An 18,094-nucleotide genomic window follows, 5' to 3' on the forward strand; every position below is an offset into this window, starting at 1 on the left:
AAATTTTGAAAATCCACCCCCTTTCCACCCCTATTGGCCACCCCCTCACGTGAAATAGCGTATATTCTAGAACATAATCAAGATGCATGTAAATTTATATGTTTTCGGGGTCGCAAGGTAACAAGTGGTAGCAGCTGAATCTTGTTTTATTCAGTAACCATTACTTTTTTGAGTAACCTTTAATAGGTTTCAAAGCAGCATATGACGGCGTTGTATTACTATACAGTTTGAAAACTCAAATTTTATAAAAAAAATTGCAAAAAATGTATTTACGTATTGCTGCAGTTAAAAATGTTGTGTCGAGGTATTGATATGTACTAAAGATTTCTCGTATTTTACTAACCTTCCCAAGATGATTCCATTTGGTTTTGTTCAATTTACTCCATTACAAAATCTTTCAAATGTGTACAACTTTCACTATTCATCGACAGTAATACGATGCTCAAACGAAGGCCACGTTGGGACTGAAAATACAGAGGATACCCTAAGTACAGGACGTTGCTATGAACGGTTTTCACTACTCAAGGCATTACTGTAGCCAACCCAAAGACAAAAAAACTCTATCTAGAAACTTTTTTTTCGACTTTTGGCCAGCTTTTTGGGAATCGTCCGCACTTTGAGCTGTGGCAAAAATCGATTTCTTTTCCAAATTTTGTTCAGCTTTTTAAAAATGATTTTCATTTATACTTACGCTCATTTTCGAAAATGTCGCTCCTGCAACCACTTCCAAATCAAATGAAACTCAGACATTTCTTTTACATTTTAATTTTTTTTATTTTATTATTATTTATATTTTGTTAGCAGTTATTTACCATTTTTGGTCACTTTGGGCTGAATTTTGTTAGCCGAAAACTAAGAATTTTCTCATCTCATTTAAAGTCTAGTGATTTTAGATAATTTTTTTGATTTTTTTTTTAAATTTGCTAATGTTTTTTAGTTTTATGCTTTTAGATGTGTTTTCTTTTTGTGGTTGCTTTACTCTTACCTTCTACAATATAATTTCAATTAATGACTAAATTTTAATAATAGTTCTTATAATTGCTAGCGAATCTATGCATGAATTCAACGTTTGCGCCTTCTTCGGTTTGTAAGTTTGGATGTATGAATGTAAGTATGTCGTCGCATGTATTTTTTTTTTCACATGTTTGTTTGTATGTACATTGCGCGTGTGTATGTGTGTGTATTCGGAGTTTCATATGTTTGGCTGTTTATAAAATATTTTGGCTTCAGTTACTGTGTAGTTGCTACTTGTATAAGATGAATTATGTTGGTGCTCGTTTTCGGAAAGAACTTTGCTATGGTATTAATAAATATTTAACAGAAAAGGATTGTAAATGTCATGCGCGTTTTTGGTTTTTTTTTTTTTTTGAGTATTTTTAATTTTCAGAGTACTCTTTGCTATGATACTAAAATTTAAAATTTAATTGAAATAAATTTTGAAATGCAAAAAGTTGCATGCGAGTGATTTTTCTGATAATTTTTATGTCATGAAATATGTTTTTTTAGTGTATGTTAAAATTTTGTTTTTGATATTTTGCATTTACCTATTTTCGTTTGATTTTTTATTTTTGTTTTTTTTTTTTTTAATTTACATTTAAATTCATTTCGTTCGCCTGCATACTTTTCAATTGAATTTTTTTCTCTTGTTCCTGGTTAGGTTTTTAATCCATGACAGCTTAATTGTGTACGCGTATTCAATGCATTTAGCTTTAAAATTTTAAAAAATCTCTAATCTACTTTATTTTTTACCGCTATGCCTACTGGTAGTATTTACACTATTACGTACAATGTTAATTAGTTACTTATGTATGTAAACATATACGACCGATAAAATTTAATTCTTAATTAAAGTTAAGCTGATTTACATAGTAATTTTTTTTTTTTTTAATTTTTATTATTTTTCCTTTTTGGGCTTTTTGCTTAATCGTACTATTAATGTCAACGTAAATATGGTAATGTACTCGTTTATTCAAAAAACTTTTTTATGATGTGTACTTTTTCACTAAATAAATATTGTATTTTTTTCTTTGTGACCTACTTTTTATTTGGTTTTTCCATTTTATTTTTCACAATAGATATGGCATAAATACCGAAAAGGATTTATTGCAGCTAAAAGCTAAACTAAATTAGTATTTGAATTTGCAGCAAATGGTTATAGATTGGCGTTTTGTAAATACCGTTAGATGGTAAATAAATGCAGAGTTTCGCAATACGATTTTCAGTAAGCTCTAATTTTAAGGATTACGCTCAGAAAGAGCTGCTAAAAATTCTATGGTACTAAACGAAGCAATGGGAATGGGTTAAGTTAAAGCGAAACAAATTTAATATCCATAAGCTGTTTCAAGCCTCCACTTCTTTATTCGTAGAATTTTATACTTCATGATCGGATTAATACTTCCATTTCGTAAATAAAATATGACCGGCTGACGATGATGAGGTACGCATGCAATTTTCTTGTTGCATTTTTCAACTTTTTAATTCTCAGATGAGGCCTCTCAAAATGCCTCTTACCGATGTGTGATATGATACAAATTTTTTTGAACTGGTTAATTTCTCTGATAACTCAACAGCTGCAGTTTATAAGCTCGTTGAACTCAAATCTGAAATTGCGCTAGTAAATTTCATTAATTGTGGATTCAGTATAGCGGACGTAAAACTTTAAGAAGCATATTTGAACTAATGACTTTTTATACTAGCATAGTAGTAAGTAGGACTTGTTACACCTACGTACTAAACACCTCTTCATAATCTACTACTCTCCCCGTGGAACTGCCAAAGCACTCACGGCGCAGGTTAGCTAAGAGGCTGCTAGTTATTGTTGACGTCTATGAAACTTCGCATATATCTTAGATCAGCTGATTTTAACAAAAAAACCAATAATATTTTCTCCTTTTAAGATTTTAAAGGTTTCGGGAGCATAGCTTGGGCATTCGAATAAGACGCGATCAACATCTTGTTCTCTCGCCATACAAATTGGTCAGTTTCGTTAACTGTCATGGCCAAATCTGTGGAGGTATTTTCCAAATACCCCGTGCTTTCTAAACACGTCGTAAGGATGGGTACTTACTCCTGCGTTCATCTACCCGTAGGTGATCTGTTCTACATATCTACTGTTTCATTTATTACCTCCATTCTCAGATACAAAATGATCGGAGCTTCCCCTACCGAATATTGCTTTTTCCAATTCGTTAACTTTTTTTGAAGATCCTAAAATTTCTACTCAAGGCTTCCGCCATCTGATATGCCTTGATTTACAATCAGCGGATGTACCCCTGGTGTACTCACGGAGACATCTGTCGTCCACATCCCTAAAAAGAAGGTGCATTTCAAATGGTGTGACATATTGAGGAGATATTCAATAGAAAATAGAAAAGTGTATACGAAAAAAAAAAATACGAATTCGCTAGAAATGGCGGTCACCTAATCGCCGAATCGGCTTGACCCAATTAAAAAAAATGTGGCTGGGCTCACAAGGTGTCAAACCATGTAAATTGAACGAAATATACTAAAAAAAAATTTATAAAAAAAAAAAAAATTGAAAATTATGAAACTTTCGCTTTTTGAGCTTTCCGCATTTTTTAGTTTTTATTTTCTTTTTTCCAACCGGTGAGGGTTTTACTATTCTATCAAAAAAAATCTTAAAAATTGTTTGGTCCCCTAACGATAGTAGTACCTTAAAACAGAAACAGGCTACCTCGCTGAATTTCCTAAGCTCTTAAGGAAAAAAGTTCGGGTAAGAAGCAATTAAATACGAAGCTACTCGAACTATAAATATGCTGAGGTCAAAGTAAAAGATGATCAGATTGGAGGTACTTTTCCCAACAGGGTATTTTTGAAGGGTCGCGTGTTACTATTGTCAAAGCGTAGCTACATAATTTTTTTCAGTATTCATTGACATTTTATCAAGGATAGAATTACGCACCAAGAACCTTTCAAATCGGAAAATTATATTACGAAAATCGGCAATCGGTAAAAAGTGTTCATCGCGCGCTCAGACCAACTTATGGCGTGCATAGCCGTTCAGCGATGAGGCCCATTTTTGGCTTAATGGCTACGTGAATAAGAAATATTTCTCATATTTTGGCTTAAGAGCAGTCCGAAGCCTTTCAAGAATAGCCACCACGTTCATTGACAACAATTGTTTGGTGCAGCCTACGGGCTGCAGGAATCTTTCGCCTATATTTCTTCAAAACCAAAAATGCTTTGGCGACATGATAAAAGACTTCTTGATACAGAAAATTTACGCCCGCGATCTCCACTACATTTGATTCCAACAAAGTGGTGCTGTGTGGCAAGCACGTGGAACAATGGATTTACTGTGCCATCATGTCGGTTATCTCTCGCCTCGGACCAGTGGATTGTCCCCCAAGATCGTGTGATATCACACCTTTGAACTTTCGTTTGTGGAGGTATGTTAAGTCTAAATTATTTCTTGGATACACCAGCTTCGATTGAGGCATTGGAAGCCAACATTCAGCCTAAAATTATTCACGAGATACTGACCGAAATACTCTAGTTATTCATACGGATGGGCCAATTACGGAGCAGTTGCAGCCAACATTTTAAAGAGTTTATCTTTAAAAAATAAATGACATGTATGGTTTTACACAAAAGTATTAAAGATTGCTCAATAAGTTGAAGCTGTCGTTGTTCTATTTTAATTTAACATCCGAGATCTCTAAATTGATCACCCTTAAGTATTAGAAATGTGCATTCTTTTCACAAAATGCTTTGAGGCGCAGCCAGTACTGTAATCATAAGAACAAAAGGCGAATATTTCTTGAAATTTTGTTTGAATGAATTATTTTTTCATTATTTTTATTTGAATATATTTTTGAGTTCACACATTTTCTGTAATAGAAGAAATGGCAACTGCATGGAATGGATAGCACTTTATAGTACGCACAAGCACTAGCCAGGAAACGGAAATAAGCGCCAAAAAGTAGGCGCCAAAAAGTAGGCACCAAAACAAAAACACCAAAAAAATTGGAACCAAAAAACGCCCCGAACAGTAGGCACCAAGGAAATATAACGCCAAAAAGTAGGCACCAAAAATATATATCCTACAAGTTTGCACCAACAAACAAGCGCCAAAAAGTAGGCAGTGTTATTTCCCACTAAAAATTAGCAACCACAAGGAAAAATTCAGGAAGAAAAGACTATAGTGTATCTAAGATATATATAAGGCATAGCTCTCTCTCGCCTTTTCCTCTATGTTATATCGTTTTTCTCTCTCACGGAACGAAAATGCCCAAAAAGTTGCATGGCCTTGAAATTTTACTCTCGATTCTCGCTCATCCATCGACGCCTACGAAGTTTCTCTTCAAAAACTTTGCCCAAACACTTTAAGCTTGTAGGATATTCTCTAACGCAAAGAGTTCTGTTAGACAGAAAACAGGAACATAGGCAGTTGTGAGATAACTTCAAATATAGACATAAGTCAGTTGATTTAGTGAAATATATTTTTGTTGAAATTTTTGAAAAGATGCATTAGCACTCACTCAGAAGAGAATTATGGAACCTGCGCGATTGCTTTGGAAATCGTATATATTAATATGGGGAAATATAAATCTTTTATTTTCTCGGTAGATGGCTGTAGTGATCGATATCTCGTAAATAATGAAGTGAAGTATCGAAGTTGAGCGGCACGTTAGTAGTCACAGCAGGAACCAGGAGCTAAAGATCGACCATAAAACAGTTTTAAATCATTTGCGCAAAAATTGGGGATTTATTTTTCTGCAAACTAATAAATCTCAAATTTAGCAGAGTTTTTAAAATTAGGTCGAACGTAGCCGAAGATATATATGTATACATTTAGTAAAAGTGAATTAAAAGTCGCGAAGGCAGGTATTCTAAAGGGTGGTTAAATTTCGTGGGCCGATGTTGAATGTGAACCACACCTAAACGTTAACGACACCGTTGGACTTCTTTCTTTGGCGTTATTTGAAAGAAAAGGTGTACGTCGATAGGCCAGCAACAATTGAAGAGCTAAGGGATGAGATAATTCGGCTCATTAATGGCATAGAACCTTAATTATGCCTCAGTGTTATTGAAAATTTTGACGATGGATTGCGGTGTGCCGCCGAGGCCGCAACGGCCATTTGGCCCATATTTTGTTCCATACGTAATTGAACTATACCAATTATACCACAGTAAAGAGAAATCATAATAATTTCCTAAAAAAATTTTATTTTATTCAAAATCAACACCGGCCCTTGAAACTTGACCCCCCCTTTTCTTGTCACTGTATCCTTTTCTGTCCCTAAGTTAAGTATACTTTTATCCCGCACACTTAAATCCTTGATTAAAATGGCGGAAGAAATATGTTGCATGATTTTGTTTTATTTTTTTCTTATATTACAGCTCAACTTTTGGATTTTTTAAATTCATAAAAAAAAAAAAATACTTCAAGGACGCACCTAAAAGTAGGCTTCATGCGTTTAGCTGCTCTCGAAGTGCGACAACTATGTAATAAATCCGGTTGATGGATGGCCTACTTTTGGGCAATAGGATCTAAAAAGCAAATACATATTTTCAGCATATGGCGCTATAAGTAATTTTAATTTTTTACACTATATTTATGTATGTATACATTTTCCCTATTAATATTGCATATATTCACTATATTATAACTACTTGTATATACTTGCCAACTATGCCATTGCCCCCACCGCTCATGTACTCTTACAACTATACTACACACATTGCCCCTATTTACACTTGCGTTCCGTAATACTACAGCGACACATATTCCGTGCCCCCGCCTGCATCTGCTACCATCGAATTTCCGCTCGCATTCGTCGATACGCCCGACGCATTCACTGCCGCCGCAACCTTCAGCTGTTGTTGCTGCTGCTGCTGACAGTCTTTTTGCTGCTTTTGTCCCTGCTTCATTTTGCGCGCCTCTTCAATGAAATGCGTCTCATCTTCCACACATTCCTCATCTGCCTCATCGGGTAGCGAGAGCGTCGAGTTGCCGCTAGCGGTGATGCGTCGCCCCATGTTGTCATACTTTAGCCCTGAATTGCTAGACGCTGATGAGCCAGCACCTCCTTTATTAAGCGGTCTCAGCGGCGTTGCATCCATCGTTGTCGGCGGCGTGCTGCAAGAAGACGGTGGTGGCGAGAGGGTGCCAATGCAGGCGGCGCAAGCTTTGGCATTGATGGCGGCCGCCACAGCTGTTTGATTATGATGGCACTGCGATAGTGTGGCTGCCGCAGGAGGTGGCGGTGGTGGCGGCAAGCCAACGATATTAGCGCCATAAGTCTGTCGCTGTTCAAGCGCCTGCTGCTGCTGCTGTTGTTGCTGCTGCTGCTGATGTTCCTGATAGCCCTGACTGTAGGTGGTATCGAGATTGTGATACGAAACGATTTCATCGTGTGGATACAAATTCGTTTGCTGTTGTTGTTGCAGTGAGTATTGATGCTGCAGCGATGAGTCTTTTTTGAGTATGCCGCGTCGTTGATGATTCCGCGGCAACGTCGCAAACGATGAGACATTCACTGCGGTCGTGGTGCCCGTGGGCAGTAGTGTGTTTGTGGTAGTGGTATTGCCGGCACCACTACCGCTGGTCACGCTCACGCCCGCTTGTATGCTGCTGCCATCTGCGCTCATTTGACGCTTTGGTATATTCAACAAGTCGGGATACATGCTGATGTCCGCACCGTCCAACATGTCCTGCGTCACGGAGACGCTTATGAATATGTTGCCGTAAGCGGGATTTGGCACAATGTTGGAGCAGAACTCAGGCGGCGGCGGGAAGACACCAACATTTAGCGGAAACTCCTCCGGTATGGCATTGGGATGCGCTTTCGTACCCACCGCGCCCACGACCGATGCCATTGATGTAGGTATGCCAACAACGCTGCACGAACCGTCTGCCACGGCCATCAATTGCTGGCGACTTGGTTGCATCATAGAGTTTGCCACGCCGCCGCCACCGCCACCACTCCCAACGCTACCTGCACCCGCCATATGCGCGTGATGCTGCTGCAACTGTTGTTGGTGTGTTAGCTGGTGATGGTTGTGGTTTGCTGCGGCGCCGCGAATGTTATCCGTTGCATGTATCTCAATCGGCTCGAAGCCAATTACCGATTCCGTTTTGCTCATTGTCGTTGTGGTATTGTTATCCATGCCACAACTGTCGCCACGGTCGGCTGTTGTCGTTGTGATGCTTAAATCCAGCAGTTTCTTCTCTTGATCATTGAAGCTGACGCTCGGTTTCACGCCAGATTTTTTCGGATGGCGCCGTTGCCGTGTCGTGCGTTTGCACAAACACACCACAAATGAGATAAGTATGAGCAGGAAGATTGTGCCGAAGGTGCCCATGATCAAGCCGAAATACCAAAAGGTCTCCGGTGTTTTCACCAAGACATGCTGCACAATTTCCGTTAGATATATGCTGATGTTCTGCGAAGCCACGCCAACAATATTTGAACCGATGCAGGCGTAGGTGCCCGCATCTAAGCTGGTCATATTGAAGACAGTCAGATTGCTCCACAGCTTATCTGAGGTGATCGACTCTGCGTCGAAAATGACATTGTCATTATCCAGTATTTTGCCATTCAGTTCCCACGTCACCTCGGGCAATGGATCACCGTACACCAGACAGCTGAAGGTCGTATTGCTCCCTATGTCGATATTCTGTACATCTTCGTTATTGAAGAGCTCCACTTTGGGCGTGCAGCCGAACTGTTCCTCATCAACATGCTCCCACTGCTTCTCCTTCTGTGACGGCGGACCCTTACACAGCAAACTGATGCTGTTCAATTTGCTCTTCACATACCAGGTGCGGAACTTGCGCAGCTTGCAATTACACTGCCATGGATTCTCGTCCAATACCAACGTCTTGAGATTCGTCATGTGCTGGAAGACATATTCGCTGAGGCTTTCAAGCAGATTATTCTTTAAGTAGAGAAATTCGAGTAGATTCAGATTCGCCAGGGCCATCGGATCCACATATGAAATCAGGCAGTTATGCAGATCGAGTGTGCGCAGATGTGGCAGTATGGGAAATTGATAGGCGACCAACTTCTTCAGCGGATTGCCATTCAAGTAGAGTATGCGCAAGCGATCGTTGCCCATAAATGTGTCTTTGTCGATCATTTCGATTTTGTTATCTGACAAATCGATTTCGACTAATATTTTCAAATTACGAAATGTCTCCTTATGTACATATTGCACCTCAGAATTCTTTAGGTAGATGCGTTGCAGGTTGAGTAGACCTAAATTGGTGAACTCCTCTCGATTGAGATATGGTATGTGGTTGTTGTTCAGTACGAGCACTTGCAGCTCGGTGCTTAGCGTTGTGGGTATGGTGGTGAGTTGCAGCGAACTGCAGATGGCCGATTTCTTACCATTGGTCCATTTACAGGTACAGTTGGAGGCACAACTCGCCGACCAATCATCGCCAGCGGCATGTGGCAACAACATTAGTAGAATGTTGAGCGCGAGGGAAACTGTTTGAGAACGAAAAGCACAAATAAAATTATATAAATTAGTGTAAATATAAAACCAAATTAAGTGAATTTTTTGAGTTATAAAAGTTTTATGTATATTATTAAACTACGAAGTCTGATAGTACAAATTATAAAGGAACAATTTCATATGCAACAAACTATACTATGGACTTTGTATCTGGAAACACTGCATACTATTTTTTTCATTTTCTTAAAATTTATGCTTTAAAAGGGCTTAAAGTTTCAAGGGATACAATTTTCAAAAAATGGTTTTAAATTTTTTTACTATGAATATTCGTTAATAATGAAATCTCGTACATAATCAGATTTAATTTTTGTTAATAGTCTATAAGAATTTGTTGTTCATAGACTCCATTTTTTTTCCTTGTTCACTCCTCCCGTGAGCATAGGGCCGCGACAAGACTCAGTCTTGCCTTAATCTGTTTTGATTTCGGACAGAGCAGGTGATTAGCCAGCCGCTACCGGTCCTAAGTAGTGGGAATGCCCACCTGTTGTTGCTTAGGAACAACGCCTTCTTACTGCTTGGAGGACCATCTGTGTCTCACATTTTTCTGGCAGAAGGATCGCACAGGTGGTTGAGGACTTCGCAAAATTTCGTGTGTCTGCGCTATTACCGCTGCTGCCCGCTTCCTCTTACTGGCGCCACTGATGCAATGTATAACTGTGTGTTTTTATTTGAGTTTTGCTTGTCTTAGCAGCCAAAATTCAAATAAGGCGCAGACTATTAGCGGGAGTAAGGATGGAAAAGATAAGTTTTTGGGGTGGAGGAATTGAAGTGAAGGAACTGTTTTTGTTTTTCTTTTTAGAAACAAAGAAAGTAGGTAAAATTGGAAAAGTGCGAGGGGCGTGCTTTGCGTGGGATGGCAGGCTAATCCATTTACGCTAGACTACCGAGGCAGCTATATTTAAATAAATCGCTAAACAACTTTTAAAAAAAATTTTAGTTTACTTTTCACCTGGAGAAATGTATTTTCCTTTGAAAAACTTATCGTTAAATAACCCTGATACTTTCATAGTGACTCTATTTCGAAAAAAAGAAAGAAGTATGAAAAATGTACTAAAATATACCTCAATCTCTTTCTTCTGCTCTTTTATAAAAACGTAAACCAAAAACTAATTAAACTTTTTTCCTGTAAAATACACTAGACGAAATAGTGGAGGTATCCATTTGGGTATCCGCTTTGAAACTTTAAGGTTCGTCAAACAAATTAAACTGATGAGGACGCGAAAAACTGAGTATGCAGAATTACTATATCAAATCCATACTTCCACGTATTTATGCTATTTATATTAACACACAAAAAAGTTAATTTTTCATACAATAAAAAATAGAGAATTCAGACCTTTAGAAAAACTATTAAAAACAGGCAAAACTCTCAGTAAATTTACAAATCGCCCCTAGACTGCAATTAGATTGAAAAGTATTGCAAAAAATTGATAGGAAATTTAGTTATCTCTAAATTTATAAAAAAAATTTGAAAATCAGCTAATTAGTTTTGAAGGTAAAGGCAATTTAGTGAACTCTTTTTATTTGGAAACTAAAGTTTAGATAAACCTCGAATGTCCTAACAGGTCTATGTCTGATTGGCGGGTTCTACGTTACCGAAACGACCCGGATTTATACCCGGCCAAGGACTATCACTCTAGCAGTATTCCCCGTATGTAAGTTTGGAGAATGTTTATGCTGCTACAACAACAACAACAACAACTTGAAGCACCCTATAATGACTATTGCAACGATATTGAAGAAGAAGAGACTATAGAACACTTCCTATGCGGGTGCATGGCTCTGGATAGAACAAGGTTCAATATTTTAGGAAAAAGTCCCCTGAATAACTTGGCAGAAGTATTCAATATAAAAATAACAAGCCTTTTTAGATAAATTAAAGCCACAGGTTGGTTCAATGACGGCAATGTAGAGGGAGGATAGAGGACATCCCCGGTGGTATGTCAACCGACAGCCACTTAACCTACCTACCTAAACTTCGAAAACTTTTCAATATCAGATTTCATCTTCAGAGTCAGGAACAAAACTTACGAAAAACTAAACTTATTGAAACAGGGTGCTTACGGTAGTCGACGGTATGCAAATATGTGGCTTTAACTTCCCAAAGCCATTTTTTTTTGTTTGTGTTTTCTTTTTCAGGTAAAACGTGGTAAGAAATTCAGGCACATTCAATAATCGACGCTATATGTGCAAATGAAACGGATTCGGAAATTTCAAATTTTCTTAACTCTCCGTTTGACAGCCGGCTCTGGCCAGACTATTTTAACTTGGGACATGAATTTAACATATTTCTATTATAGCATATTTCTATTGAGCCTCCAAGTAGATTCCTAAAATGAAATTTTCTATCGAATGGTGGAAATAACTTTTTAAAAGGGATCATCGAACAGGACGAAAAAAGGCCAGACCCAGGTGCCCAAGCGAAGGTTTCGAAAAAGGTGTCCCACGAAAGGTGAATTGGAAGCATCAAACGGTGATGAAGAATCATTTTCAAAACGAAAACACCCGAGGAAAGTTCTGATTCCATCCGCTTTGCACACTTTATTCAACAAGTGCAAGCGATCATTGATGAAGATCGTTCAAAATCAATAAGGGCACCTGCGAGGGCGCCAGATATTTCTGATGGTCTTATTCGTTGAGTTGTCCAAGAAGTATAAATAATATAATACGTAAGGCGTAGAAGATAGTTTATATCGACTTCTAAACAAAATTAAAGGCGCTTCAGGGTGCCTCAGATTTTATGATATTTTCTGAGAAAAAAAATGTTGAGCAAGGCTAATAGACCAATGACACTAGACTACAGAAATGACAGTTGGCTATGTTCCAGTCCTACACAGATTCCTGTTGTCATGCACCAGCTTCCTGCCACTATTATGGTTTAGGTGTTGTGAGTAACAAAAGACATGCCATGCCGCCACTCTTCTTTACTCAAGGATATCGAGTGAATCTGCCGCATGTATCGAGATTCTAGATACAGTAGTGAAACCCTGAATTTTTAGTGTATGCGGTGACAGCCCATACATCTTTCAGCAGAATTCTTCTACAAGACTACCGTTCAGAAATTGGAGTGCGAAATTCGATACTGAGCGTAAACAGACGACTCTGAATGCAGCTCTGAGACAGAAAATAAAAGTTGGCGATGTAACCGAAAGTGTTACCAAATCAAAATGGAGGTGGGCTGGCCACATAGCGCGCTTTACGGATAACAGACGGGCATAGAGAATCCTAGAATGGATACTACAAAAAAAAGAAGCAGAGAAAACTAGAGGAAAATTGAAAGACCGCCAACAAGATGAAGCGCTGACATCAAAAAAATAACGACAATTTGCATAAAACCAGCACAAAATAGAGAAAATTGAATATCAATGAAAGCGGGATATGTTGAACAGTGGGCGCAAATGGCTAGATGACGATGATGATAATCGCACAGGCATAGATTAAGGGGTGCAAAAAAAAAATTAAATTTGTTTGTATTGTCATTGAGTAACTATTTTTCATGTGTGATCCTTGGTTACAGTAAATTTTCCATATCCACTACAATTATTTCTAATGCGTCTTCTAAGTGACGACTGCTATTAAAAAATTTGTTCTAAACTCCTTTTTTCCACAAATGCATTACTTTCTACTGAATTTTTGTTTTTATCCCAACTAAGTGAACTCAGAATCTCAACTAAAATGGACTTCTTCTTCTTGATTGGCACGACAATCGCTTAAGCGCTTTCGGACGAATTTAGCAATACCCGCCAGTAGTTACTTTTTCGTGCTAACCGGCGCTAGTTGGCCACACCAAAATGGACTACAGTTACGATATTTCAAAATCTCTTGATCCGAGCGCCACCTAGCAGATAAATTTGTTTCAAAGAGTATATCTTCCAATTAAAAAATATTGTTGATATTATTTTTTGAGTATGAGCCGAGCTGAGCCCTAAATGGAATATTTCAATGCCCGTGTCACTTAACCCTTTCAATACTAACGGGACACATACGTCCCAATGAGTGTTTTCGTTTTACTAAATGCCAAATATTTCTTTGCATCGCTGTGCATTTTCTTCCCATCAGTTTTTTACGAGATATACCATCAATTATGCTCCGTATTACCCGTTATACTTTGTATTTTTCTCTACACATGTTTTGCAGTCGTCGTTAAATCGTAGCACGTGCTAGGTCAGTAAGTGGAAAAACGACAATTATAGATCTACTGAGTGTTCATTACGGGTGGGACAATGTTTTCCCAGGACATTTTCTCAATTCCTAGAATTAATTTCTTTATTTATAGAAGAGGATATACTATTTACATCACTAGTAATAACTTTTCATGGTTAAATATTTTTTCCCCTAAAAAAACTCCGTATTGAAAGGGTTAAGCGTAATATTTTCCAAAAAATTATTGTAATAAGCAATAATCTGCTTGAAAGATTATTTTACTTATGACTGAAGAAACATTTCCCTTATCTTGCTTCCGAGACACAGGAATATAGAGGGAAATGAAATTGCCGATGAGCTTGCCAGGAAGGGGTCAACAGAACCGGTTTCAGGTGTCCTCTTCTCAGACATCGGTGTCCCCTTGACCGTTGTTAAAGGGAAACTACACAATTTCTTTCTAAAAAAAGCGCAAGACAGATGGAGGTCTGTCTCATCGTGTGCTATTTCGAAAACACTATGGCCTCAATACGATAGAAACAGAACGCTTAAGGTAATGGGAATCGCCCGCCATTCAATTTCCAAACTCTTTGCGGTGTTCACTGGTCACTGGGTGATCGGTACTCATGCGGAGAAGCTTGGAATTTCGTACAACCACTATTGCAAAAGCTGTGGGGATCCTGCAGAGAAAGAGACTGTTGAATACTTTCTCTGCAAATGTCCGGCTCTGGCGGCTAGGCGCTTGAGATTCCTTAGCGTGCCCTTTGGGATTGACTTGAAGAAATCCTCCAGCCTAGATCCTTTTTCTCTCCTCCACTACATCAACAGCACTGGATGGCTCTAGACGGGTTTTCTTCCTTACCTTTCTTTCTCAAATCATTTCACAGGTAGTGGTTCACATTATGTTATCAAAACGGCTCGTAAGTGCTACTCGAAGTGTACCTGGGGTACTCTTGCCATCCTACCTACCTACCATGACTGAAGGTCGAGCAGACTCAGAAGAAATCGAAACTTTTCGATCAAACCAACACTTGGTGGAATACTTAGCTTCGGTAAATGGGGCTATGAGAGAAGGTTCGGTCGGTCCGTAAATTCCGCTTACTTGGTAAAAAGAGTAGGTGAAATCCATATGAAATATTAAATTATATAAAAAGGTACTAATAAAGCTCGTCAAGCTTGTTAGTGCTAAGCTGCTAAGTTGAAAGCAGCCACCTAACTTCTAATTGAGGCAGACTATAAAAGTATCGTTTCGCCGATGATTTCAAGCAGTTGAAAAGAATTATCTGAAACTAACGTAATGAATGTGCACATGTTAAAGTAAAAATTTATACTCCATCTACTTCTGACCGCACTTTAAATATTGCCTTCAAAAAGAAAAACAAAAAAAGGTTTGCAGTTTTTCGGATTTAAAATTTTTTCGCTCACGCCATTTACTTTCATAAATCACTGTTTCAATACCGATACGAAATCAATGCGCCTTTTACCCTATCAATAGTTGTGCCTGCGTAAAGAAGCCTTTGTTGCATGTCATACATAAATCAGTGTAAAGTGCAATGTTGCAACATGCGCCACACAAAAATATGCATGCAGCATGCGCCAACATACAGCACTTTCGCGCTCACACACACACACACATACATATGAAAATACAATGAACAATGCCATTCGCACTCACTCACCTGACAAGCAAATTGCCACACAATTTCTGCTCATATTTGCTGGCATTGCCTTTTTCGCTACACTCGAACGGCTATCGCTCAACGCTGTTGCTGTTGTTATTTTTGTTATTACTTTTTGTCGTATTTCGTGTTCCTTTTGCGCTCGTTGCACACTCATATATATATATCAGCACTATAGATGCATACCCCCACTCGTTATTCAACTAGACATATTGGGGGGTGGTGGTGGTGGTGGTGGTGGAGGGGCCGAGTGGGTGTCGCAAAAACACAGCTGCTGCCTTAAGAGTGACCGGCCGCCGACGATTTAAATGCGTTACAGGCACGACAGGCTGCTGATGGAGTGAAGTGTGTTGTTGAAGATGGGAGAGGAGAAGCCGAAGTGTCACAACCAAAAGCGCTCCTGCTCTTGCGCCGTATTGTACAACGGTGCGTATGAGTAATTTTAGCGTATGCCTGCCTTCCGACCGGAAATAGTACAGCAGCTTTTGCTGGCGATATCAGCAAACTAATGTGGCAACATGCGGTGCGTCAATGCAGTATTTTTTCTCTTGTTGCTGTCGCTTGCAATGCGTATCAGCAATGCTGCGCCAACCTCGACTGCTGCCAACTGTACTGGGCCGTTCAAGCTGTCGTCGTTTGCGTCGCCGTTGAGTGGATTGTTGTATACCGTTCAGTTGTTGTTTGCCTACTTGTTGTTTTGTTTGTAAGTGTTCGATGCCATAAACGTGCGTATTGCAAAGGCAGCAGTGACCTATTCGTTGGTGTCCTTCCGTGGTGCTGTGTTTGCGTTGACGAAAATTGATGAAATTTGTTTTCAGTAGCTTCAGCGCTACATGTGAGCCGTCGCTATGGCAATGGTAGTGGTAGTAGTAGTTGTAGTAGTGGTAGTAGTAGTAGTAGTGCCACTGCTCCTGCTTCCCCACTTGCAACGCCACCAACATCACTGCCAACGCGTGGTTGCTTCTACACTGCCGCTGGCCGCTGGCACTCTACACCCTTTTAGCTGTTTTATTGCCAGCTTTTACGATAGCCCACACTTTTTTATTATTGCTCTTTGTTGTTGCTGCCAGGTGGAATGTTGCTGAATGCGCATTTTAATTCTTTTCTCTGTTCCTTTTTGTTTTTTTTTTGTATAATTCCTCTTCTATGTTCTGTTTTGTTTCTTTGTTGGAGCGGAAATTTTATTATTTCATTTGTTTTCGTTACTGTCACTCGCCTTGCCACTCTGTTGCAAATGCGTTTCAGCTGTTATTTTTACCTGTTCTTCGGCAGCATACCACATGCTGCAGCACACGTTTCACTTCGATTGTTTGTGATTGCTATTGAGCAACTGAATTGGCAATTTTTCCTCCATTCAGTCAATCATTCATACATTCGCTCGCTGTGCTGTACACTGGTTATAATTTTATTTTACTTTGCTTTGTTTTTTTGCCCGCTTCCCGTTTATTCGCTCAGGTGACGATGTTGCAACATCTGTGTGACGCAAGCATATTTTCACGCAGCTGCTGCCAGCGTTCGATGCAAGTCCGTTGTATTTGTTACACTTCAGCGCACCTCAGGTTTCATTTGTTGGCATTTATTTTTTTTGTATTCCGCTTTTTTCTTGCAACTCCTTTCCGCGTGCCTAAGTGTTGTGCCCCTCCAACTGCTGGCTCTGCAATGTAACATGAGAAAATGTGAAAATGTTAAATTTTTTTTGTTGTACGCAGGTAAGCACATGTGATGCAAAGTAAAATGAAATTTTTTCGTTTAACAAATGGTTCTTGCATATTATTGGACACAAGGTGCGCGTGTACTATCGGAGCGTAATAACTATTAGTTATGGCTAAAGTGCGAGGCACAGGTATGCAGCTGCTGGCAAGCGAGATGCCTCGCGACAAGCTGAGTTCATGCCAATGGTGATCGACATAAATACAAAAGGTAGGGTGAGCGCTTTTGACTTGATCTTCATTAAAACTAATTTTTTTTTTGACTGTTTTGAGAGCAAATAAAAATCACTCGTTGTAACTCGATTCTGTTAATCCGTTTCAGAGGAAGTTAAAAATATAGGAGTGATATATATATATATATATATATATATATGTATATATTTGGTGCATACACCCTTTTTGGGTATTTGGCCGAGCTCGTCCTCCTATTTGTGGTGTGCGTCTTGATGTTGCTCCACAAATGGAGGGACCTACAGTTTCAAGCCGACTTCGAATGGCAGATATTTTTTTATGCGGAGCTTTTTCATGGCAGAAATACATGCGGAGGTTTGCCTGCCGAGGGGCGACCGAACCTGCATTGCCTCTGAATTTCGAATGGTAGTCATGCACCAAATCAAGTGAAGAAGGTCAGCATAGCTTTCCACTCCTGCAAATCTAAGTTCGGGGGACTTAAGCCACAGGTTGTTTTCTAGATTACAACATAGTGGTTCTGCCACTTATTTGGTGGGAAGCTCTTGGAAAGAGCTTTAATATCACTAAACTGTGGTAGATGCAAATGGCTGCTTGTACTGGCATCACCGGAGCAATAGAATTTGTACCAGTGCTGTCCTAAATGTCATTTTGCGATTACTTCGCACCGACTTTTATGTTATTTTCATCGCTCTTCAAAGTGCAATTAGGTCAAGGAGGTTGCCTCCTAAAGCCAATATATCAAGGGGCATGGCAGAGTCTTTAGGCAGTTATCTCCGTAATTCTCTGAACATCGGATAGATCTCTCTATCAGCAAACTGGTGTTTAAAGGCCATACAAGGGCAAGCTTCTCAAGAAAGCAGGATTAGTATGACGAGGAAATCTGTACCG

At 39.1% G+C, this 18,094-nt stretch overlaps 2 protein-coding genes across 2 annotated transcripts in view; both read right to left on the bottom strand.

Annotated features, from left to right (window-relative positions):
* Window positions 1-5,054: 5,054 nt before the first annotated feature.
* The window catches only part of LOC128857755 (uncharacterized), a 46,352-nt gene continuing 33,312 nt past the window's right edge, over window positions 5,055-18,094 (bottom strand). The window contains exons 2-3 of the mRNA XM_054093498.1: window positions 15,306-16,959; window positions 5,055-9,458 (exon numbers count right to left, since the gene is read on the bottom strand). Coding sequence (XP_053949473.1) covers window positions 6,736-9,458; window positions 15,306-15,462 — 2,880 coding nt within the window. The 5' untranslated portion in view covers window positions 15,463-16,959 and the 3' untranslated portion in view covers window positions 5,055-6,735. The remainder of the gene's footprint in view (window positions 9,459-15,305; window positions 16,960-18,094) is intronic.
* Window positions 15,803-18,094, bottom strand: part of LOC128857446 (uncharacterized) — a 50,425-nt gene continuing 48,133 nt past the window's right edge. The window contains exon 3 of the mRNA XM_054093203.1: window positions 15,803-16,151. Within this exon, the coding sequence (XP_053949178.1) occupies window positions 15,803-16,151 (349 nt within the window). The remainder of the gene's footprint in view (window positions 16,152-18,094) is intronic.

The sequence above is a fragment of the Anastrepha ludens genome, chromosome 3, assembly GCF_028408465.1.
Source record: "Anastrepha ludens isolate Willacy chromosome 3, idAnaLude1.1, whole genome shotgun sequence".
NCBI classification, from domain to species: domain Eukaryota; kingdom Metazoa; phylum Arthropoda; class Insecta; order Diptera; family Tephritidae; genus Anastrepha; species Anastrepha ludens.